Below are 26,366 nucleotides of genomic sequence, written 5' to 3' on the forward strand. Positions count from 1 at the left end.
TTCTGCAGGATTGATGTCCACAACATTGCTTTACAATCCCATTGAAAGCAACCTTCCATTTGCTGGACAGCTGCTTGAGGTGAGCTGAGGTCTTTTCCCTCCATTAAAAAAAAAAAAATTATTATTCCACTGTCCTGAAATGTCTACACCAATACACTCACACAAAGGTAGACAAAGTAAGTTTAAATTTCTATGAGCCCTGCTCTCTCATTTGATAAGTATGATGGAAAAATAAAAATGGAATGCACTTTAAAATTTGTATCAGCCCCATCATCTTTTATTTACTGATTGCAGTGAACTGAAGTTCTGGGAGTAAATATTTGGAAGACAAACAGCAAACTTGCAGGAAAAATTACAGAAATGAATTCCAAACACATGGTATTTGGAAAAGAGAGTTGATTTTGAAGGGAAGGATCTGAAAAAGAACCAAATCTTATTATACAGTCAGTATGTGAGATTTTAAAAATATCAATCTATGTTTCATCTGGGAATTACTAGAAATTAATTAACTGCCCTTTTAAATAAGACTCCAGACTTTGACACAGATCATTTATAATAACATTTCCATGGCACTTGTATCTTCTAATAATTGAAAAAATAATTAATCCTTACAAGACACCTGTGTGATAAGGGAAATGATGGTTTCTATGTTAGATGTTGAAATTCTGTCATTACATCCTGCATAAACTGATGGGTTGTAGGTAAAAGCAGGAGTTAGGTCTAAGACTTGAGCATGATACTAGCACTAGAATGCTCCTTTGCCAAATTATTAGTTCAAAAAATAAATCACAAGTCACGTTAGATCACCAGACTCTGTATTTATGCCACAAACAACATGACTGCAATTTTACTTGGCTTTGTAGCCATGGTTCTGTTAGAGCTTTAAATGAGTAGGTACCAGTCCTTCCAGAAAAAAATTGCAATCAACAGCAGACTCCTGCAGAATGGCCAAGAGGATGGAAATTACAGGCTCTCATTTTATATACTTTAATTAGAATAGATGGATCACAACCTGAAAATTCTCTTTTTCCCTCCATTGATCATGGAATCAGTTTAGGCCAACGCGCACCAATACAGACAACTATTTCTGCTCCAGCGCTTATGGGGGTTTGTTTGTTGGGTTTTGGGGCTGTTTTAGTTTGGTTTTGGAGTTTTGAGGTTTTTTTGTCTGTTTGTTTGGAGGGGAGGGGTTGTGTTTATGTGTGTTTGTTAGCTTTTTTTTTAAGGAGGATTTAATGTTTCTATTCTGCTATAAAGAGCTGTGGAGAGGAGAATGATCTGAAAGATGAAATACTTTTCTGGGATTTGAGGCTTAACTTTTAGTCTACACTTTACCAAAAAACTATTGCATGGCCTCAGAAAATCTGTCTAATCTGTCTGTGAAGTAGGGGCATTAGTTCTTCCCTACTTTGTAATGGCTTTAGGTAAATGAATACAACAATGCTTGGGAAATTCAGATATCACTGCTTAAGCATGCCAATAGAGAGTATTGGCAATTCTGTAGCTTCAAGGAGACATTCCTTTATCAATTATTTCAGAAGTATTTTTATGAAAGTGTTCAAGCACAGCTGAATTATACTTTTTATACATAATCCCTTATATATGAAATATTAAATTTTACACTTATATAAATAGAGTTTAAATGTATACACTGCAGGATGTTTTTTCACTTTTCATCAACATTCTGATGAACTTCATTCAGTCCTGTATTTAAATCAGTGTTAGATAAATAGGGGTGCTGCTTTTTTGAATTAAAGCTCCACGTTAAAATGTGCAATGACTAAGTAATTTCTTACTAGTTAATCACAGTAATTATTATTTGCAGATAAGCTCAGAGTACATCTTTGAGCACTCATGCACTCAGATTCTCTAAAATAAATAATAATCCTTTTAAATAACTATCACACACATTAGTTCTTTTGGTGATCAATTACAAAGATTCAAACAATTGATTTTTTTAGGCCAGAAAATACATGAATTTTTATTTTATATAATTTACATGAGTTTTTACTTGCAACTTCTCCCCTTTCATCAGCACTGCACTGCTGAGCCACAACTCTCTGGCACTAACCAGTCACTTTATTTGTTTCTTTTCCCCTTCATGATTCTGAAAAGGCCTTTATTAGCCACTTCTTTGATGTAAAGATCCTGGGTGTTTTTCCCCAGAAATCTTTGCTTTAAAATTCATAAGAATACCTAAGACATGGAGATTTCTGTAATTACAATATCTATACAAGTTTCCCATGAAAATGAATGTAACTAAAACACAAAGAAACAGAAACAACAGAAAATTCAGGAAATTCCATAATGTATCTGACATAATTTTCTCTTTCCCCCAGTCTTACCTACAAGGGCCTAAAAGGCACATTGGCCTGGAAAAGACCTCAGCAGCAGGTAGGACCCACTCTGTCTGAAGCCCTAAGGGGCCAGGTCAGGGGAAAGGAGAAAAAGTAATTCCATGAATCTTCTGGCCATAAAACCCAAACCACAGAACAGAGACCTCTGCAAGAAGAAATACAGCCACAGCACAAGTGTGATGGCAACTTCCTTATTCCTGCAGCCTGTCCAGCAGGAAGTACACTTGGGTCAGGTTTCAAATAAGCTCTCTTTCTGTGAAGATTAAAAAATTTTCTCGGTCAGATGAAAGCAGCACAATTGAAATCTCTCGAATACAGGCATACAGACCAGCAGCAAAGCCAGCAAGTTCTCCTTTACAGCCTCTGAGCTTAAGCAATACCAGCTACCTGCTAATTATTCAAACCCAACAAAACCCTGAGCCTCAGTTTCTGTAGGAATGTCAACCATGTAGTGGGTTTTTCAGGGGTTTGGGTGTTTTGATATGAGAGGCATTTGTTCCAGCTGGAGGGGAGAAGGGCAGGGCAATTCACACATGATTTGAAGCCTCTGCATTTCTTGCCTCTGTAGCTAAGACAAACCAATTCTCATTACAATGTGTGCCTGGCTATGTTTTATTTTCCACACTGTCATGGTTTAGCATAGTTCGGGTTTTGTGGTGGCTGATGGAGCCCTTCTTAACGAAAAACCCAAACTATGCTAAACCATGACACATACTACATCCAGGTTTGGTAGAAAGGGATCACAAAGCCTGATAATTCAGCATTTTGTGAATGGTAGAACTTTCACATAAAGCCCAAGTGTGTGGGGGGGAGAAGACCAAGAAAACCAAACACAAAATCCCACTAGCTAATGCTTAAGTAACAAATGCCACCAAGTGCCCATTTCCTGAACAACTCTTTTCAGCTGAAGTAAAGTGAAATGTTCTTTACAACTGTAATCCTCGGGAAACAGACCTACCAAACTTCTGATTTGCTGCTATTTATTCCCTGGCAGAGTCATTATCAGCTGGCTAGATTACAGCCTGCAGTAGATACTGCCTAAATACTGAGAAATAATTTTAAGTTTGTGATGAACTTCAAGTGATTCAAAAATCACTCAAAGAAGCTCTTGCAGTAAATGGTAAACATCATAGGAATTTAGGTCAATCACATGATTTAAGTTTACTTAAATTATTCCTGTTACTGTTGGATCAAGCCTCAAGCTGACAGTTGTTTGAATGAGGGAAATAGGAAAAGAGTTACCTGCTTTAAGTTCTGTGATGTTTTATTTTACAACTTTCTGCATAACTATATGTGTGATGTCTTTACAGTAGTTTTGAAGCTCTGTACAGTTTTATTCTGATAATACAAGTGGAAGACTGTAGGGCAACTGAAGACTGAAAGTCTGCAAAATGTATTAATGTTAAGATACAAAATAACATTTTCAGAGTATAAGGAATATTTTAAAAACTCTTTGCCTTTTATCTTCCTTTGTTTTACATTTGGCCAGAGACCTCTGATGTTGGGCTTGGAATCTGAATCCACTCAGGAAGTCTGTCAAGAAGCACTAAATTTCTGAAGGATTCACTTGAAGCTACACTTCACGGCACGTAAGGTATCAAAGCAACCAGAGCAGTGCTATGTCTCCTATTCCCCAACAGCAGGAATGAAGTGACAGAGGTAAATGTATACTTGAAAGAAAATTATTTTTAAGAAGGACAAATGCTCAAAAGCTGCAGTTCTAAGTAGGGTAAACTACCTCTGTCTTGTGCTTATTTTTAATCAGAAAAGGACAAAAAAGCTTAAAAGATTAGATCTTGCTACAATTATATAATGTAGGTTTTTAATTTATCTATATATTAAGTACAAAAATAAGGTACCAATATTTTGTTGAAGCCTGCAATTAAAGTGCATAAGGTAGCCATCTCCAATTTCAAGTGGTACAACCTTATCAAAAGTAGCTCATTAAGTTACTTTACCACCTTCTCTTTTCAAATTGTTAAATTTTATGAGTTTTTTTCTGCTGCTTGGAGCAGCAAAAATCCTGTTTTCTCTCTTGTTTAAATGTTATGTCACTAATAAAACAATGGATCAAGATAAAAATACCATGTCCCTCTTGCTTTTTCAAGAAGAGCAGTTGCATTTTAGTTTTTAAAATAATTTTCCTTTCCTTTTCTTCATTTTTTTAATTTTAAATTAGAGGTAACACATCTGACTCAATGTCTGTTGTTTTTAAATGCTCCTTAGTAAATAGAAGTGTACAGTTTGCTCCTAAACGTGCTTCATTTCTAGATTTCCTCCTCTTTATCCCACTCCCCCCAGGCTTCAGAGTACCCATCTCCATGGCAACACTCGATAAGGTTGGTGGGTGGTGTTATCACAGCAGGCTTCCCCACAGAAGGTCTCAGCCATATGGATTATTTATGAACTTGCATGACAACACCAGACCCACTGAAATACTTCTTGAGCAAGTTTTTCTTGAAAGCCAGTGATTCAAAACAGAGCATCCTCACTGCAGCCAGCACCCATGAGGAGAGAGTAGACAAAAAGCAGCACCAAGGTGGTCCCTGATCCCTCTTCAGAGCTGCCTTGCTGCTGCCTGAAAGCTTCTCTTGGTCCTATGAGGCAAGATGACGAGCACCTAATGACACGTGCCATAAATCATAAGTGCTGTATAAATGTCAGTCAGAAGCTGGAAAGTTGTGCTTCTGACAATAACAACCACACTAAATGGTTGCTACAACTGGTGCTGTCACCAGGAGTTGCTGTTGCAGATACATGACAGTAGTTTGGTATCTCTGAGTTAGTTCCTGAACTAATCCAGCAGTTTGGCTTTGACACTATAGTCTCTTCACCTGATTCTTTTCCTAAAACTTCAGCATACTTTTTGGCAAATTTTGCATTTATACTGTATGCATTGAAATAGCACATACAATGTCTTGTAAAGGACTGCTGTAATAGCAGCCTAGTTCTTTAAAATCAAGTGCACATCTTTTGAGCAAAAGATGCAAGGGCATACGGGCCTGTTGTAGGGAACCCTTCCATCCAATAATTTTAATAAATTTATCAAGTTGCATCTTAGAGTGAGACAGATTTTCTCTAGGAAGGGAAAAAAATTATTTAGTTCTCAAATAGGCATGTTTCTGGTTTTTGACATAGTCAATACTCAAGATTTAATGGTTATGATTTATCTTCCTAGCTATCTGTACATTTATAATGTTTAACATATGACCTTTATGATCAATAAGATGTAGGAAATATTGAGGCACCATTTATCAGACCCATTATTAAAATCTGTTTAAAGATTATATTAATTTTACCCTAAGCAGCATAAACACCAGCAAGAGGTCACACGGTAGTTCAGCCAGCGTTTTGGAGAGGAGTGGTTCCGATGCAGTAAGAGGAGTTTCAGATCAACCAGTGAATATGTTAACACTTTTATCCCACTCTTCCTTCTTCATCACATGCAATCCATCCCTAATTAGGGTAAAATGCTCCAGATTTGATGAGCTGAAGCATTTACAATGCTGAAGGTGATTAATGTTGAGAAAACTTTGTGCACTTATGATAATCAATTGGAGTAGGCAGTAAAAAACAATGTCTGGTCTTGAGACAGGGGAAATTTCAAAAATTAGAACTCAGAGAAGAAGGAAGGCAAAATCACAAAATGTAGGAACCACATCAAAAATACTACCTTGACAGAAGTTTTGTCACTTGTCTTCCTTGGATACAAATTTTTAGATGCAGACTGGGAGAGAATTCTGAGATATTTAAGGTATTGCTGAAGAGACTTGGCCAAGTTCACGTCATTTTCCACATCATAATTTCTTTCGTTATCTGCATTCTGTCCCAAAGTCCTGCATAGTAAAAGCAAGGAAAAGAAAGTTACCAGCCTGTCCAGTGTAAAAAGTGGCCAACTAAAAAGGCACTGAAAGCCACTGTAGCTCAATACGTAACAGAAAAGTCACTCAAAAGCTTAGAAACCACAAACGTATAGAAAATTCAATGTTTCAGCAAAAGTAGTCAAAAAATCTTGCACTATTAACAGTTTATTTCATGCATCAAAGTTAATGATTCTAGAGTAAATCAAATAAAATGCCACATCAAGGCAAAGCCATATTCAGAAGAAAAGAAAATGCTTGTAAAAAGAAAATGCACATGATTAAATTGCACCCCAAAGCAACACGGGATAGTTCTAAGATTTAAAAAACTTTCTGGATGATGATGAGATTCAGTACCAATTTGGCCCTGCACCAATGTAATGAATAGAAGGAAGACTACTGGATATGCAGAAATAATGGAGCAAGTAAACTCCAGCGAAAGGCTTGAAAAGGGAATAATGAGATGGAACAAGTATCTCTTCTGATCTTCTCATGTGCCTGGGATTCACAGAATAGTGGTGTTTCCTTAGTGGTTTAGACAGATTTTGGTGACATTTGCAAAGAAAAGCTGGAAATGTGATTAAACGACGGCAGTGTGGAGGTGTTTATATAGGATTCAGAGTGCTGTGTGCAATGAATCTGAATTATTACCAGCTGTCCTCATGTATCTCAACAACACATAAATGGTGATGATAATTTAAATGTCAGCATTGGTTACTATTTCATTCCTTGTGCAAGAAAAGAGAGAGAAAGTTCCCAGCCCTCTTCCTTCCCTGTGAGTGATGCACTGTTTTGAGGGAAATCACCTTTTGGTGTCACCATTTCCTACTCACATGCCCACACACTTCTCCAGTGAAGAATTCCAGGTGGAAGAGCTTTCCAGCTCAGTGAATGAATTTGACTTTCAACATCTCTGTGCCACTGTAAATAAAATTTTATTCTACCAGCCCACGTCTTGGTGCTAATGTAGAGGAACAGCCTGAGAGTGCACCATTATATCATTTTCCAAAGCTAGGGTTTAATTATATTACTTTAATCAAAAAGTAACAGACTTCCTTCCATGCTCACAGTTGTATCAGATGTGTGTCCCTACTAATTTACTACTAATGGATGTAATTAATAATCTAATTTACTGTGGTGGCATTGCAACCAACAGTGCTCACAGGTCTGCTCACTTTGAAATACCAGAAAAATCCTCCACTCCTCCCCAGGGTGAAACAGCAGGTTCCCATCAGAGACACAAACTCTAGGAAAAAGAAGGGTTACTGCACAGAGCACTGTAGCAAACCTGATATAATTTACCATCAGTCTTCCTTCCTTCTCATGCTGTTTGCGTTTTTCTCTTATTCCAGAGCTCTAAGTTCTGCCTTCTGATGGAGCGTGGACATGCAGGTAACATTATCCACCTCCTTTTCATCTTAAAGCCAGACCAAAACTACTCTGCAGTTTTAGAAAAACCTGGGCACTGTGCTTTCTGCTTCAGTAGAGATGAACTAATCCGAACAGGCTCTCTTCATAGGAAGGATCCCAGTTGCCAACACTCATCTTTCATTCATTGATTAATTCCAACACCTATCTTCTGCTTTCTTCACTAATTTTAAAAGGAAGGGAAAATGAAAAAAAACAGACTGAATTCTGCCCCAAGGATTTCCACTGGAGGTAATGGGAACTGAATGCACAGACAAAAGACAGTTTTTAGGTTGGCTTTTCAAACCATTATTTACAGTATACAGTCACTGTCACTGGTGGTAGAAGCAAAATCTGGGGTCTAAGATTTCTCATTTTTCATATGGAGACAGTAATTGCGCTCACATTTACATTCCACATTGATGTAATATTTTATGCTATAAACATTTAAACAATTAAAAGGTAAAACTACAAAGCTTTACGTTTCATTTGATGACAACTTTAACAAGATACCATGAATACATAAGAAAGATTTTAAAAAAATTTTGTAGTTCACCCATATATCACCTTGTTAACTCAGGAATGAAAATGCATTAACTAACCTATTACTGCAACTAAATTAAAATATTTCTTTTAAATTGGACAACGTGATACTGGGAAATGGATGAAAGGCAAATATAAAAAAGCACTTAGTGAGTAGGAGAAATGATCATCAGATGAGTTCTTTCTGTACACTTATTTGGAAGTATTTTCAGTTTTAATTTGCTCTGAAAAATGACTCTGCATACAATGAACTCAGGAGTATAAAGACAATACCATATATAATTATTTATCTACGGAAATAATTATGTAGTTCCTACAAAATCTAGCATTTCAGAAGCTTTTTTTGTGGAAATATCTAAATCACTGCAACTCTGCTATTTCTGGAATGTTCACAATTAAGAGATAGCACACATTTTAAAATAAATTTTTCCCTTTTAAAAGCTGAGAGAATCTTATTACTGACTTAATGATGGTTGTATTATAGAAATAATACTATACCCCATTTCATTCATTGAAGTTTGCTGGAAACGTTTGTGGTTTTGCCTAATTGCACCAATGAACACAACTGACATTTATTCCCTCTGTGCAGAATGGACTTTTTTCCTTTATCTTGAATCCTCTTTCAAGAGAGGGTTTTTTGAAATTTAATAAGGACTCAGGAAATACCACGTACACTCCAGTTAGCCAACAAAGAAAGAACTTTCATCTCGAAATCAAACTCCCAGTTTCAGCTTTTTTTTTTTTTGAGATTAAATCCATGTCTTCTGTTTCATCAGATTTCATATGCACTAATTTAGCCTAAGTCAATTTACCTTTCAAGTGTCTGACTATTTTCTTGCTCTCACCAGCTCTGTGGGGATTAATGACTCATTAGTATGACTTCATATAGTCTTATTACACACGTTACCCTTAATAAAAGGTCTTCCTGCCATAGTGTTTCTTTGATAATTAGATACCTACACTAAGTTGCTTTTTAAATTATTTAATTATTATCTGATAAGATTTTACAAGCACACTGAGCACACTGAGCATATAACACACTTGATCAGAATCTACAAGACACCAGATTTCCTACTGTTCTCTGACCTACCGAACACGTTGCAAATGGACAACCAGAAAAATCAATTAATGCTTTAAACTGTTGGCACATAAGATAATGCTTTCAGAAGCACAGCTTGGTGACTGCAGAAAATCTATCCACAATAGGAACTGCTTTATGTGAACACATTTGAAATTCTGATGTTCCTGAAGTATCGATATACAAAATGTTGTGGGTTTTTCCCTAACACATAGTTCTAGTTAAAAATGCAAAACATCTCAAACTTGATCACAACAGGAACTCCTAAAAGTGAGCAATTGTTTTCAATCTAAACCTTAAATAATTTCTTATGTCTTCTTTTTTTCTTTTTTTCTTTTTTTTTTTTAATATAACTACAAATCTGGAACACTGCAGAATATGGCCTTGATCTCGTGGAAATGTGGCCTATTTTGTCTTACTCTCATGAATAAAAATTTTAGGTACTCTCAAAAAAAAAAAAAATCCCCAGAAGATATTGAAGATCATTTCTGATACCATCTACGGAGAGTAATCCATTCAATAATGACATTTTGTGTATCTAAGCAGTGAAAACATGTTTATGGATTCAACCACATGTTGTTATCACCTTTATGGTAATCTTTAGATCACAGTCTTCTTTAGAAGTTAAGTTTCTACCTTACTGCACTTCGGAAATGGTGCTGTGATTTTAAGAAATGCTTTTGAATCAGCAAACATGTGAAATACATGGTCAAAGTCTCTGAATTAAATCAAAAGAAACTGAGGCAAACACTGCTGAAGACACTGGGCAGTATCAATTACACAGCATTTTATTTCCAGAAAAAAGCAATCTAGGAAAGAAATGGTTCTGCAGTATATACAAACCACATACTGCAGTACATGAAGATCTGAATTCCAACATTCAATATTTTGCCCATCAAGGCTTGAAGCTCAAATTTATCCCACTATGATGAAAGTTTTTTTAACAAAAAGCCCTTTCTTTCAATTTCACTGCGTTTGAAAACGTACTTAAAATCATGTAAGAGAAATAAAAATTTGCCATTTTTAATTGTTCCTAAAATTTCATTCTGGGGTTTGTGTGGCTGGATTGCACTTAAAAACCTGTAGGACAGAACAGACCAGGTGAAAGAGTCTCTTTATATGTGTAACTGTATATGAAGATGATATAATTGCATGTTCTACAACCGTATCACTCCACAGAATTACAGATGTGTCTCTTGCAACCAATTACTGCAAAGTCACCCCTCAATACCTTTCAAGCCACACCCCAACATCATTTTCTGTCATGGGAACTTGCACGAATCTCTCCTTCCTGGACAAATTTTGCAAGTACCACTGGGAATCTATGGACTTCAATTAAAGGTATATTTTGACTTTGAAAATATAATTAGTTGTTCAGAATGTCATGCAATGCTTAGTCCAGAATAAAATGTCTCCTGTGGTTGAGCAAGTATAAGATTCCCTTTTAAGCCAGTCATAGGTAGGGATGGCTGAACTGACACTAGACAGTGCATGAACAGAATCAAAGGCCTGATGTTTTGAATTCTGACACCTTAATTAACAACAGAAAGTGTATTTCTTTAACTTGATGATAAACAGAAGAACAAGGTCTTCTTCATCATATAGGTAGTGGCTTTTGTGATTTTTTTAAATTCTGTTTCTGTGCCAACCTCTTTCTTATCATTTGCAAACCCTTTGAAAAACCAGGCAAAAACACCACAGAAGACTTACCTTCCTGTGTCAGATCCTTCAGATGTGAATACATCAGGACGTCTGCTGTGGATTTTGTGAATGGCTGAGAGCTCCTGACCAATAACATGCTGTGTGTAATCATCTCGCCAGGTAAAACCTGATAAATAATGAAACAAAAAAAACCAGAATAAAACAAATTCACTATTTAATAAATTTTAAGTTTAGCAAAAATGTGTCCTATATAAACATTAAAAAAAAAAGAAAAAAGAAGCCTCATTTGGTTGGAACCCAAGAGTGAACTACAGATCCTTCGCTTCTGTATGAAATTCTGTTAATGAAATTTTGCTAACAAAACTTGCAATAGAATTATGACAGTAAATCATGCAAGGACATTTTGAAAGCCTTTGGTCTTAGCAGAATCTTAGCTAGTTGCAAACCACTTTTAATAGATAAAAAAGGGTTATTTTGGACAGCTATGGAAATTATCCCACTAGCTGCTGTCTGTTGAAATGTTGTTTCACTTCTTCCTCATTCACAGCACATTGTCCCCTTTCTGTTTTCCCCATGAAACACTAAGATTTAGAACATTAAGGAGCTAGTACTGCAGTTTTAGAAAACACACGTGGAGGTCAATGTAAGCTATATTTAAATGTTGTGACAAAGAATTTTTGGAAGTGGAACTATGTAGGCAAATTACAGTGATTACTTGTTAATATGTGCACTGCCAATCTTATGGTAATTATACTTGAAATAATGATATAATCCCAAACATAATTGTTACCTGATTTGGAGATTTTTACATGTTATGGTAACACTTCAAATCATTGAACTTGCCCATGCAATTATCTGCAGATATTTAATAAATAAATATCAATCACATAACTCAAGAGATTTTCTGCTTTTATGCCATGTGCAGCCAAACACCACAAGTCTCTCCAATGAATATTGATAAAAGTTACAGATATGGTTATCCTGATAATATCTTCCTGTAAGAAAGCACCTAAATAAAAACCTTCTCTAGCACCAGATGAAGCAGTCGGATCTGGTTGTTAGAACCAGGAAGGGAAGTTGCTAGAACTTGGGAGGGGGATTTTCTGGTTCAGTCCCTATTTCACATACACATTATAAACTTCATCACAATCTGGAGTCAACACAAGGTTTGTTGGTATAGCCAGACTCTTAGGATGCAGATAAAGCACCCTCAGCCTCAGGAGAACTCAGAACCTGGCCACCTCATTACTTGGGCTCTTCAGATTTTTCCACTGTATTGAAGTTATAGGAGAAAGGCTCACGAAGGATGTCTGCACTTCAGGCGGCTCTCTTGAAAGCTGTTTATTGCATAGGCAAAGTTACAGCGTTTCAGGGAGTGGGTATGCAGAGTCAGCCCTACAGCTGCCAGCTCCAGCTGTAGGCAGACCTGAAGCCTCTTTCTGTTCAAGTTACAAAGCATTATATACTTTTCTTTGCAGAGTATCTTAACACATAAAAACCAATAAGCACCATACACAATACCTTTACATTTGCCTATAGCCTATCATAACTACTACCATCACCATATTATAGTCATTATTATCCAATCACAAGAGTAAGTAAGTTACAAGTTAAGCTTACAATGGAAAATTCTCAGACATCTCTTCTTCTTGCTACATCGACACTTCTTGTTTGCCTGCAATATCTCTCTTTTTGGTAAAGACATGTTTTCTATTTACTTATGCTCTTCTTGAGACTTATTTACTTGGTGAAAAACATGTCTTTGTTTGTAGTCACATACATATGTCCTAATCATAAAAATCTCCTTCCAACTCATCTCCAACCTTTGCCTTCTCAGTTATTCAGTGGTCAGTGTTTCAGCAAAACATCTTTTACTCTATATCAAAACTTGCTTTCATTTCTCTCTCAGCCTCAGTTTCTACATTCAGAGATCTTTCTGCCAAGCCTACGTATCTGTGAAACTTTCTTACCAAACTTTCATCCTCTCCAACAGAAGTGGAATTATTTATCTGTTTACTAAATTCTAGAATTAGAAAAGAAGTCTAAATAGGACATTTCTCCTTTCTGCCAAAGGAGAAAATTCTGAGCATGCAGAAATAAAAATTACTTTAATATTTATCAAATTTTCATCCTAGGGAGGAGATACTTTTTTAAGTTCAGTGTAAGTTTAGACAGGGCTAGGAAGCATTAAAACTATGCTGTTGTCTGGGATTTAGACAAGATTTGGGGGGGAAAAGAAAAGGCCCCATTTGGGCAAGATTTAGGTGGACTGCATCCCAAACTTTTTTTTTTTCATTAGTAAAAATAATAATAATAAAAAATCTGAACAATGTAAGTATGCATGAAGGCTCTAACAAGCAAAAAAAAAAAAGCTTTCTAACATTCCACTTGTGATCCTTCTTTCTCCTTTTCTTAAATAAAAATGTTTATTGAGGAAACACTTCACCTGAAGCCATATTAGATGTTAATGGCTACAGTAAATGACTCCAGACACTTGGGAGGGGGAAGAATATGTGTTTCTATCTAATCTGGTTTTATTTCTGATTCATCCTTTTCATATGCAAATATCACCTTTTCAAAGATGCCATGTAAGAAGATGTATTCAAATAGTTTCAAAAATCTAAATCTAAGACTGCTCAGAGAATGTTTTTATGTGAACACATAAAAATGAGTCACCATGCACCTAAGATTACTTTGGTGTAACGTAATTAAAATTATTTTTAAAACAAAACTGAGATATATTCCATATTTATTTATTTATATACATGTATGTATATTCAAGTTCTCTGTTGTCTAGCACTACACATCTCTGTTTGTTTTATAATCTCATGAAGGAGAAAAAAAACTAAGATAACTTTCAAGTTTAGGAGAATGTGCAACATAAAAAGTTTGGGTAAAATACATATATATTAAAATCAGTAGCATAGCCTAAAAACTACTAATTTATGAACTATGAGTCCAAAATCACTACAGTTTCACTTTCTACCTCTACGCCAATACCAACCCTACTAAAGGCTGAAGAATACACAATAAATAACATAAACTTTGAAGAAAAATACATTGAATTATTCTGAAGAGCTTTTTTTCAAATTAAAGCAAGAAGAGTTCATCCATGGCACCTGCATACAGATAAGAAATTAATCTCTTTGAATCCTGAGAAATACAGATTTTTGTGCCACTAAAACCCAGTGTTTTCAGTAAAAGAACATATGAAACCACTGTGATGCCAGTTCTCACTGGTCAAGAGAATGGTATATCTGTTATTATCTTCAATATATCTTTTTTCTCCTGCTGCACTATTTTAACATTTTTTCCTAATGCATTTCATACCAGTAAATATGCACTATCATCCTTAATGCTGTAAAAAATATAACTATGGCACTAAAAAAGAGTAAGTAGATGAGACAAAAACAGGATACTTGTTATAGAGCTAGAAGGAAACTAGAGTTAAGGGAATATCCCCTCTCAGCTGTACCTCCAGCACTTCTTACTCACATCAGAGTTAGAACAAAACATGGATGAATACCACAAATTTTAACTAACTCAAAAATCCCCTTGTCAGTAATTTAATATTGCTGTGTCTTATGCAACCATCTCAGGAACTGCAGAGTGCCTGAAGCTAACCTCACGCCAATCATTTTCCAGCATTGTTTCAGTTTCAAAAAAAATATCTCCCACACACTGAGCTGAATAAAACAGCACATTCAAGAGCCATAATGCCATGCTGACAGCTGCAATCAAAATTAAGGCTGAGAAGGAGCATATGACGCCATGTGGCGATTTCCTGTTCCCTTTGTCTGTGCCATCCCACCTCGCGCCAGCCCCAGCCTCGCCACCCAATTATTACAATTTGTCTCCAGTGGCTGAGCAGGATCACAGCAGAGCTCTTGTGCACACATTACTTCCATGTCACTAACAGGGAGCGGCGCAGGGGGACTCCCAGCCCCGATTAACCATCCCCCCTGCGGCAGCAAGGCCCAGGCCCCGCGTCTCCCAGCCCCGAATTCCCACAGAGGGACAATGCCAAGGGAAGGGAAGGAGGCTGGCAGACACTGAAATGATGCAGGTACAGTGACAGCAGCAGCAGCGGACACAGAACTGCTCTCAGTTGAAGGTCACTGATAGTAGTGAGACCCCACGAAAAACAGTCATGGGTAGATGTTTTCCCTACAAAAGTAGCACTTTTCACTGGTGTCAGCCCAACGTTTAATTTTTTTTTTTTTTTTTTAATTTATTTGGACCTCCATAACCTAAATGCATGTGAAAAGGGAATGCCAGTATAAAGACAGTGAAGACAAGACATTAATACCTTTATTAAACTCAACTGGAAGGTCAAATCTAGTGGAGGTTTTCCAGATACGACACAGTCTTTCCCTATTATCATCAAGTATCTCCCCAGATCTTTTATTTCCACAGCACAGTCCTTTATTATTATTACACACACCTACAAAAATAATAATAAAATTGTATAGATCCCCATTATATTCAACACTTAGTAACAACTATGCCAGCAGAGAGTACTCTTCTAAGAATTATTTTATTAGCTGAAATCAAATCAAAAGCAAGTACTGTAAATAGCGAAGAAAGCAGTTTCAGAGATTCACAGTGGTAAAGATGTTAGCTTGTCTCCAAAATTAAAAATTATTTTCAAATGCAACATAATATTGCACTTAACCTCCTTAATTGGCTTTGCTGCTATAGCAATTACAGAGAATTAGTGAAAAATAATCAAAATTCAAATATGTATTTCCTTCTCTCAGCTGATCAATTTTTCTAAGCAATGGCATTCTTTTGTGCGGTTTTGAATCTGCTTTCCATCTTAGAGGAACTTGATGTCTCTCCAAATATGCCTGACCACATCTTTAATGCATGTAAATTATAACAGCAACTTCTGAAAACATTTATCTGCTACTTCTCTGTCTCAACTTAATCTAGTTCTGACTTATTCATACAAATAAATTTCCCTCCCTTTGAAGGCCTAAGCAGGAAAAACAACAGCTTTTTAACACTTCAGAAGAGTTCTGGTGTAAATCAGAAGAGCTCAATTTAAGTCCTTTAAAGAAACAACAGTTCTCACTGCCCAAAGATGTGGCTGTACAAATGTTGCTGCTGCTGTTCCCAACCCTTTTCCCAACCAGCATGGCTCAGGCTGAACAGGGGCTCTGCAGGGAAGTCCATCAGAACCTTTGTCTGACAGAATGAGCCATGAGACTCTTCCAGCTCTTGTGCCAATCAAAATCTAAAATTATTAGTTCTGCATCAATATATTACCAACAAAATTATTTTTACATACCAAGTTCATTGAAAATGACAGGAGATTATTCTATATTGGCAGAAACCTATATACGAAAACTTGATCCTTCTTTGTCAGGAAAATCCCCTTAATAAAGGCTCAAACCCCTCAAAATTATTCAGAATTAAAGCCAGAACAGGCACTATTTTTGAGTCATGACGTTATTTCTTCTCTTTTTGGTAATGTTATGCATTTTGTCCCTATATGGTGGATTAAAAAATAATTTTTTTCTCTGAGCTACCTTCAACTGCTCTGTCATTTCAGCCAGGAAACTCTCAGCTGCAGAGCTCAGAGACTTTCATCCCCCATGCCATGTGTTGCAAACTGTTAATGCCTACTTTAGCTGTCAGAATGTCTGCAGAATTGGGGATGATTTGCTTTCTTCCTTATTTTCACAACAGACAGGTCAATGTAATGTATAGACATGCTTTTCTGCAGGCTGCCTTTCCACATTCTCCAGAGGAGCTGCACTTGTTCTCATTCCAGACCTCCCTTTTCAGAGCTCAAGGACGTGCCCAATAATGTTCACATATTTCAGCTCCGGCTAAGTCAAAATTGCACCTTTAATGCTTTTGTTGAGGTACAACGAAATTAAGTCTTTCAATTGCTATTCCTGTTATTTCCTACCTAAGATTGCAGCCAAAAGATAAAATCCTGGTGTTTCTTCTTAAAATAGAACTTCATCCAAAAGCAATTTTGCAATAAAACTTGCAATGACAAGTCAATGGCAAAAATAGAAATAGAGAAGCTAAACCCATGTCCTAAACCCCAACCTTTTAATTCCCCCCCCATTTCTTTGTATTGGAATATTTATTTTTAGTGAAAATTTTGACTAAGATGTTTTCTACAAAGTTGGAAGAAAGTCTGCCAAGGCACTTTGTATTACGCTTTCACAAAAACTTACTTTAATTGAATTTTTTTGTTCTGGTCTAACTTTGTGTTTGCCTTCTAGATGACAAGAAAATCTCGTTCAGAATTTATCTGAAGAAATGACTGGGGGTTATAAGCAGTCATCACCACTCTTGTCCAATCCATTTCAGCCAGAGCTGTGGTCATCCTCTCCTGAAAGTCCTCAGGAGCTTTTTTTGTTTCATTCCCTTTTCCACTGCCGGGTACCAGGTTTGCATTGGTGACTTTGTTGCCTTCTTTTGGCTTTTCTAGTGAGACCTTTCTAATATGAAGAATTTCATTTGCTGCATTCAGCAGCAATTCACTCACACTCACAGGCAAAGAGCTTCTGTTTGAATGAACAGATGAAAGGGCTGCCTAAGGATTACAGCTTCAAATTTTCATATACTGTTTTATTATACATAAAACTGATAATCTCCATAGAATTAAATTACAACCATGATCTGCTTACAGTCCTGATTTTAATTTACTCCAAGTAACTATCCCAGAAGGTAGAGGGAAGGCTTTTCTCTTCAGTTTTTTTGAAATTTTTCTATTATTTGAAAAAGCCAAATGAGTGCTTCATTTGCCAAGGAGATTATAAAATGCTCTCACAGGACTCAGTATGTAATGTTTCCTTACCTTTATTTCAGCTTTTGCAGAGAGCTACAAATAATTGGGTTTCTACAAGAGAAAGTTTCTAAGTGTTACATAAGACTGTTCTGCCACTGGAGCTGATAGTAATAAAAGAATAATATGATAATGCAAAATATATCTCCTGACTTTCACACCGAACAGGTTACTTTCCAAAGACTATAGCAGAATGGATACATGATACCCAAATCCTTGAGATGAATCCCATGCTTCACCACGTCACATAAACCTTCCCACAAATTATTGACCCTCAACCCAAAAGCATATCACTTCATTCACAGAAATGCTTTTCAGCAAGGGAGGTTGTCTTGCATCGTTACAACTTTATATTGATGTTCAACTTTAATTTAACTCATGGCCAATCCCATCTTCAACTTGATGGGATATCTTTCTACCCTGTCTAGGCTGTGACATATTTATTAAAAAAACAATCAACTCTAATACATGGTGAGTAAAGGTGCACCTCCTATTCCTCCGTTTCCTTCTGACCCTGGACTATGCACAGACATTTGCTCAGTGCTGTCAGCCCAAGGAGTTTTCATGAACATGAGGAAATATTCACATGCACTCAAAATAGTGACACTAAAATAAAGATGAGACTACTTTGCTTGTTTCACTGAGCTTTGAACCCAACTGCAGTAGCTGACAATCACGTCAAGATGCATGTAACTATTCCAAATTTAACCCAAAAAGGTCTGATGTTAGTCCCACACTGCAAAACAGCTCTTTAATACATTAATCCTCTGCGATGTCCTTTTAGAATAAGAAGTTATGGTCTTTTGTTTTCTGTCAAAATTACTTACATTCTTCCGTTCCTTTGTCTTTTCTTTTCTATCTTATTATTCCCTTCCAAGATGTCTTACACCACTCTACACTTTCATTCATTTTTCTCAAACACAGGATCTCTTTAAGTATGCAGAAATTGGTTGTAATGCTAGACTGTAAAATGCTAAGAATGGAGATTTTGTCCAAACAGTAGTTAACAATGCATTTAAAATCTGCAGGTTTTCCTTCTCATTTTATTTTATCCAATTCATTTCATGCTATCAGTAGGATGACAGCCTTATTGTCACAAAAAATACAGTTCCTGGGAAAGGACTTTTGAAGTGTCTTCAGTCTGGGAATTAAAACACCACCTGTAACAAGGTAGAATTGGTTGGAAATGTGCGGGAACTTAAATCAGTACAGAAAATTAAGTGGATTTACAGGTTACACTTATTCTGGCAAATTCATCTCAGACCTACAGTTCTTCATGTATTTTTAAATGCTTATGAGCAGAACTGTTCTTTCAGCTCCACATAGCAGTTCTCACTCCCATTTTATGTAACTGTCGGACTCTCATTGATGTTTGTGAAAAATTGGCTGTCAGAGCAGAGCTCTCAGCTGCACATGCAAAGCCAATACCCAGGGGTGCCACCCCGGGCTGGACATGAGGGCTGCAGCTGCAAGGGCACCTCCACCTTTGGTTCTGAACAAAATTCCCTCTGACCAAAGTACAGACCATGCACCAGCAGCGTGGAGGGAGGGTTACAATAAGCCACAGCAAAGGCTTCTCCAGGACACTCCCAGTCTATTCCATCAGGAAACCCAATATTCCTGAAACATTTGCCCTAGGAAGGTCTTTAGGTCTGCTACTCACCATGCTCTGTCTCGCATTATGACAAATACAAATTAAAGCAGATAAAAGGTGATTTGTTTATTCTAAAGGATTGGAAGAAACTCTATTCACAGTTTGTGCTGAACCATATCTTCCATTTTCCACTTTTAAACCATTTCTCTGGGACTGTAAATTCCTCCTGGGAGAGGCCATATATTGCATGCATTTGCAGAGGCTCTTTCTACAGCAATAACAATAACAATAATTGTTAGTGTTGCTATTATTATTAATAAAAGCCCAGCAGTTGCAGAAGAGAGGGATCCCTTAGGAACCTTGTAAGGCTCTTGGTGGCTGAAAGCTGGGAGTTTTCCAGGGAACTGCATTAGCCAAGTCAGTTTGCCTGAAGCAAAGATGAACAATCTGCAGGTCATGCTGTTTCCCCAAAATCTGATTAGAGCTCTTCAGGTTTCATTTTGAATTCACCCCATGCAGAGAAAATACACACACTGAATTTGTGCAACCCTGAAAGGCATTTTCACCCAGAGAAGTATTTGAATTATCTTCTTTTTTATTTTCTTGTGCACATAAATTTTTGGATATTGACCCTCCAACCAACTGCAAGGGAGGATGCAATTACTGTACATTGAATGACAGATAATTTTTTAATTAAAGCCTTTTTAGTCTTTGCATCTCAGGGCTCTGATTTACAATTCAATTCCAATTAAAAAATTACTGTACCACTTGTAAGCCAAAGTCCAGTGTCTGCCCATCTATTTAGCTGGTGTCTATGGGTAAAAATTATATCATTTGACTTATTTTAGCCAACAATGAAAGGGATTTCGTGAGGGAATCTCTGACTGACATGATTTCCAACATGGTGTTCCTTTTCCCTTCCTTTTTTCATGTAGTTAATACCTCAGTAAGCTTTAATAACATTTTTGGACAATTCATATAGTGCTGATTCATGGATTCTCACTGATGCTTTGACAACTGCACACACTACTGTTTCTTTACTGCTTTCTGGAGCTGACCTCTCTGAACACTTAACATATGCCACGACAGAGCTGTGACTCAGTTTTACCAAAGTATACCACAATGCTATGAAAAAGGGGGTTTTTTTTGAACCTCTGAATTAGTTTTTGAAAAAGACTATCAGTGAATTAAAATATATTCACTAAAAGACCTGGAACAAGTTCATCAGATATGAACTTAAAGCCTCTAAAATCTGAGTCTTTAGGAGCACAGTTCCTGCTGGCGTCTATTCATAACACATCACTTCATTCAAAAAGCTTCATCATTTTGTTGCTTATAACTCTAAAGGGCAGCTAGGTTTAAATGTAATTTACTGGAAACTCCGACATTAACAAAATGCCTCCAAAAAAGGAACAATGACATAATACTGAAATAAAACATACAGAGGCAACATAAAATTCCTATTAGTCCTGGGAGAAATTTTATCTTTGTGAGTTCTATGCTCAGCTAAAATCCAAATATTCTAAAAAAAGCTCCACTAATTTCATGCCACTAAGGTCTAACACTAATTGCACAGACCTGCTATTCCCAGTGTGGTCACTATGAACTCAGAGAACAAACCATGGCTGGAGGTGTAGCCTGGACCTGCAGGCTGAGCCACAGAGTGGGGAGCACCAGGAGGGGGGACCAGAAGCACCCATGCCTTCTTTTGGATCCACCCTTTAGCTTGTAATGTGACACCAGTCCGTGGTTCGTTTCTCTATCCGCATCACAGATACAACAAAACACAATTTCAGGGATTAAAGTTGTACTGCATCTCATGAGGCATTTAAATATTGTAGAACTGGGCTAGCATAAACAAGGAACAGTGGCAAAACCAGAGTTCACCAGGAGCTATTGCAACGTGGCATGAAGTAAGTGGCAGGTACTTGGGTTTTTTCTTAACTTCAGTGTATTTTTACAATTTAAGGACTAGCAACTAATATCAAGGAATACATTTTCAAAAACACCATTCATTCCAGGAATTTGTCCATCAGCAGCTCTGAATGCCCTACAAAGCAGCAAACCTCCTTTAAAGCAAACAGAGGTGAAGCAGCAAGGATGTTAGAGCATTACAAAAACACTGGTGGCTTAGCTCTTATGTCTAACTGTTAGTATTGTTACAGAGGATAAGTCTTCTGATCAGTGGCTCCCAGCTTTATGAAATAATGATATATTTCTAGATAATCGACTGCTACCTATTACCATACTTTTGATGTGGTGGAGCAGTCACGTGCCTTATTTTCCACATCCTCAGGGTATCCTGGTTAAATGTCACATGCATTTTTCTCCCATGTTAAGAAAACAAAACCTGCATATTAATTCTTTTTAAGGGAGGCATAAAATGCAATAAGAAAGGAACACTGATTATTCTATTCATCTATAAACTACTCCAATAGACATATAAATAATACTGGTAAATGTAATGTAGCTTTAATTAACAGCAGTGCTCCCCGCATGTTACAACAGTCTTGATAGATGAAACCTTCAACAATCAATCTGATTGCTCTGAGAGCGGTTTAAGCTAATTCACAACAAAAGACAGAAAGTTAAAAAGCCAGAACATCGCACAATTTTTACAAGTATTTTTATTTAAATTAAGATCTCTGTGTCACTGACCAGGTTTCTTACTAGAGAAATTTTAAGCAGCTCTCTCTGTAAATGTAACAAAGAGCTGAGGTGTCCAAGAGTTCCATACATTCCTCCATGGCTGTTCCAAATATCAGAATAAAATTAGAAAGAACTTCCCTCTTCTAACTCCAAAATGCTTATGGTCCAGTTGTCCAAATCTGTAGCTCAGCAAGGCAATCTACCTACAGAATGCTTGCTATTCTGGCCCGAAAAGGCACAAATCTAAGAAAGGAAAGAGCAATGAGGGAATTTCACACAGCGTTAGCAGTTTCAAATGGAAAAAATTACTTTATCTAGAGAAACAATCAGTTTATTTTACACTTCAGGATTATTTGTTGAAAGGAGGAAACTAGAATCTAAGATTAATTTGTTTTATTTAGTATGACATAAAAGAGAAACACAGGGTATTGCAAATTCAATGATTTGTTGCTGATTTGCTATTCCTACTTGCCATTTATTTCTATGTCTATATATAAAGATAAACTGTATTTTTAGATTTTACTTTACATGCTTATATGACACTAAAGAAAATATTGCCTTCTCTCAATTACTTATCAGCCAAATGCCAAAGGTTCAAACATATAAACTGAACATGTCTGTCTTGACAGCCAGATAAGACTGAGCTTTTGTACTTTACATTATATTTAGCACTGAGTCAGGCTTGGTTCATTTTGCTCTATGCAGTACCAATCTATGCCCTTAAATCTATGACATTTTTAGAAGCCAAATACAACCAGTGTTACTCAGAAAGATAATTTTTGATCAACCTGTTTGGTTAAAGTACATTAGAATTGGTCAAGATTTCCAAGATTACAGAAATAATATTCTTATTCACGTTGATACGTCATAAAAAAGACAATTGTCTTTTTCACATCTATTCTGTATTTAGGAAAAAAATCTCTTTAGTTGACTGTGATGTTTATATACTTTGTGGGTGTAATGTTGGGGGGGGCGGTGTGTGATCCCCATTTTGGCCAAGGCTAAATAAGATCGTCCAACGACACCAGATTTCAACTGTCCAGGCACCACCACTGCAAGGCATGATGCCCTCCTCAGGTGTCCCTGTTCCTAGAGCTCCTCGCCAGGTGTCACACTCAGGTGTCACCCAGGATTCCCCCAGCAGTACCTGGCACAGAAGCAGGGCCATTTATTTCTCATGGCTCTCCTAAAGACTGAGCAGGTTATGCTGTGTGGATAAACATGCTCCAAAAAACCTTTCTCTCCATCACTACTGAAGTTTAGCTGGAAATGTTTCCCAGGACAGGTCTTGCCCTAGTTTTTGTGTAGCCTTGGATGATGTGGGGCTTTGCAGGAAGTGGTTGGATGAAGGGGTACAAGAAAACACACCTGTATGGGAGCTTGTGTAAATATTGCACCAAAAAAGCTAAAATAGACCCTTTCCCACTCTCCTCACATTATGGCCTTACACTGATAACAGGAATAGGAAGCAGCAAGTGATTTTTTATTATTCCTGTTATCACTCACATTAATGCCATTTCAACAGATCTGGTAGTCCAAAGAATCATCATAATGGTTGTAAATCCTGTTTACTTTTACTGTAAGCTCTTCAAACTCCCTTGAAGAATACAAGGCATTTTTCATAAAACAGAAGTCAGGCCCAGGAAAGAATAGCTTCTAGTCAGGTGTTTAGGATTCAGTTATCCCTAGCTATCATACCAAACACCCTCATGTATACAGCCTGGATATATCCCTTCTCCTTCTATTGTTTTTGTTGGCCAGGGAAAGTTTCCTTGACATAGTTTTGACAATCCCACAATTAATTTGTCTTCATTTCATTGTGTCCTTAATAACACTACGTAGGCAATAGATTTCAAGTCTTTCCAAGTGGAATGAAGCAGAAGTGAGCTCACATCCCTAATAAATTGTTTATTGAATATTTATTTTTACTTGGATGACAGAGTGCTTGTGAATCCGCTGGTAGTAAAGCCCATGCTTACACGCTACAGCACAACATTTATTGAAGCAGCTATTCTTGCCAAATCTATATTGCATTTATAAATCTTCAAAACAAGCCCTGGTAAATGTCACTTCTTAAATGCTTGGCAGAATCAATGACAAGTGATGCTGCCTTTGCCCTTGAAGAATTCATGTGTTTGCGTCAGAGTCCAAATTCTAAAAACCTGTTCAGAAACACGCAACACAAACGCACATGCAGTGCACCAGAGGCACTGAGGAAAGAAAGGAAAAGTTACTCTAAATGCAAAAGTTCAGTACAAACAGGAAGGCTTGTTTATTGCTTTTTAAGACTTTCATTGTAAAGCACATTTACTACTGTAAAGCCCATTACCTTCCTTCAGTTCTGCGGTGGAATATTTTGCAGTGGTCATTCATACACTACCCAAAAGCAATCAGCTCATTTTGTTATGGTTTTACTATCACATTAGGCGCCTTTTGAAATAAGTATAAATATAAAATAAACTAAAAATATGGGCTTATAATACCTAATTCTCAAAAAAAAGTAGAAATTTTTTTGGCATAACATCAGGCAATACTATGGACTGCATATTGGTGTTTCCTAAGTATGTATCCTTCATTTTCTGAATGATAATTCTGATTTTTTTTTAACTGTATCTCCAACTTCCAAGAGAAACAAAATGCAAAACCTGAGCAATACAGTAAAAAAATCTTATATGTCCTTTAACTTCTTGCATGCTGCCAGTGAATTGTGGAACAGTCTGCTCAGTGTCAGTGGGATGCCCATCTCCAACAAGTGGAGCTGCTCTGTTAGCAGCACAGTCCAGATTTGCTGTTGTGCCTGACATGACACAACCTAAATGCTTTTCCAAGGAAAGCACTGCAGCGTTCTCGTTTTCCATCTGGTTTTGTAACAGTCAAGATTTAAAAGAGTATGGGTAGTCTAGTCAGGGCTCTGAATTATACAGCAAATAGTATTCTTCAAGAGCATGTCAGCTGGCTTAGGCTAATGACATGTTTCTGTGGCAGAGCTGCAACTATATCATCTTTTTGCCCACGGTGGATTTCTCAGAGTTAGGGGAATTTCCCTGAGGAGAAATGCTGTCAGCACAGGGCAAAGAAAGGGACCAGATAAAGAGAATCCATGGAGATCCTACAGTGAAAAGTCTCTCTCCTTCGGAGGTATAATCCTCACGGCACCTTATACCCTCCAGCCACACAGAGTCTCCCTCCTTTCACAAGAATCTTTTCTTCTGGGGAAAAACTGGATATCTGATTCTCCTGACTTGACCCACAGCTATCTTCAGGGCACCACCGTCACTAGCCAGAACCAGCATCTCTTTTCTTTTTAGCAAAACCCACATTTTTTTCACTCCCAAATGGTGCTGAACATGTTAATTAAACAGAAAATAATTGGCAGATCTTGTCACAGAAATGACACTGCAATGATAGATGAGATCTTGGGGCAATATTAATTGATAAAACACAAAGTGAAATGGAAAAAAAGATTGATTCAAATCAAGACTTTCTGCTTACTGGTAGAAGTCATCATAGTTAAAAAAAAAAAAGTCTCCATCTTTTGGTGGCTGTCAGGTTGCTAATTGTCTCAGAATGGAAAACTGGTTTTGAAATGGGAGTAGTTCAATAGGAAACAAAAAACCCACAGCCTAGATGGTGATGATTAGAAAAAATGACTTCTCCAGCACACATCCAGGAAAATGATTATGAGATACCTTGCTACTTTTTATTTCCAAGTTAAACAAAGCACATTCCCCCCCTTCCCCACTGCCCCCTGTGGGGAAACACAAAAGGTGGAAAGCTCTTAGGAGTGAGAAATAAAAGCAGGTTTCAGAAAATAAGGCAGAAAAAAAGTTAGGATTCAGCTTTGCCTGTGAAAACTAGAAGATACAATTATATAGCAGCAACCATTTAAAACAATGGTTAGAGTTTCTAGGTTTGGCCTAGATAGATTTTGAAGTTGCAAAAAATATGCTTAGCAAGACAGGTAAGTTTAAGCCTTATAATGGAATATTGTGTATCATTATGTCAAGGCATAGGAAGCTCGCATTGCGTTCAACGGTTGTAGTGCGCTGTTGGGGGTTGATTAAGACAGCTGTCTGTAACTTTTAGAAGCATGCTGATTGGCCAAGAAGCTTTTAAGAATGCTCTGTAAATGGGAAGTTTTTGGATGCCCTTGGCGGTGTGAGCTCTGTACCAACTCTGTCTTGACTCTGTGAGACTGATAATGGAATAAAATAATAAACTGCTCCTGGAGCGCCTGTCCAGGCTCCCCGTCCCATTTGTCACCGAAAACGCCGACACCCCCACCAAATAAAAGGATAAATAACTTGCCAACAATTTTACCCTATTCAGTAACATCCCTGGGGATGGTATGCTGCAGTAGGTATGAAAAGGTTTCTTGGGCTCCATGAGTCTTCAGAAAATGTGA

At 37.1% G+C, this 26,366-nt stretch overlaps 1 protein-coding gene across 4 annotated transcripts in view; it reads right to left on the bottom strand.

Annotated features, from left to right (window-relative positions):
- Window positions 1-26,366, bottom strand: part of PTPRN2 (protein tyrosine phosphatase receptor type N2) — a 659,325-nt gene that overhangs the window by 417,132 nt on the left and 215,827 nt on the right. For all 4 annotated transcript variants that reach the window (XM_032099269.1, XM_032099287.1, XM_032099259.1 and 1 more), the window contains exons 4-5: window positions 10,956-11,073; window positions 6,031-6,193 (exon numbers count right to left, since the gene is read on the bottom strand). In XM_032099269.1, the coding sequence (XP_031955160.1) occupies window positions 6,031-6,193; window positions 10,956-11,073 (281 nt within the window). The remainder of the gene's footprint in view (window positions 1-6,030; window positions 6,194-10,955; window positions 11,074-26,366) is intronic.

The sequence above is a fragment of the Corvus moneduloides genome, chromosome 1, assembly GCF_009650955.1.
Source record: "Corvus moneduloides isolate bCorMon1 chromosome 1, bCorMon1.pri, whole genome shotgun sequence".
Taxonomy (NCBI): domain Eukaryota; kingdom Metazoa; phylum Chordata; class Aves; order Passeriformes; family Corvidae; genus Corvus; species Corvus moneduloides.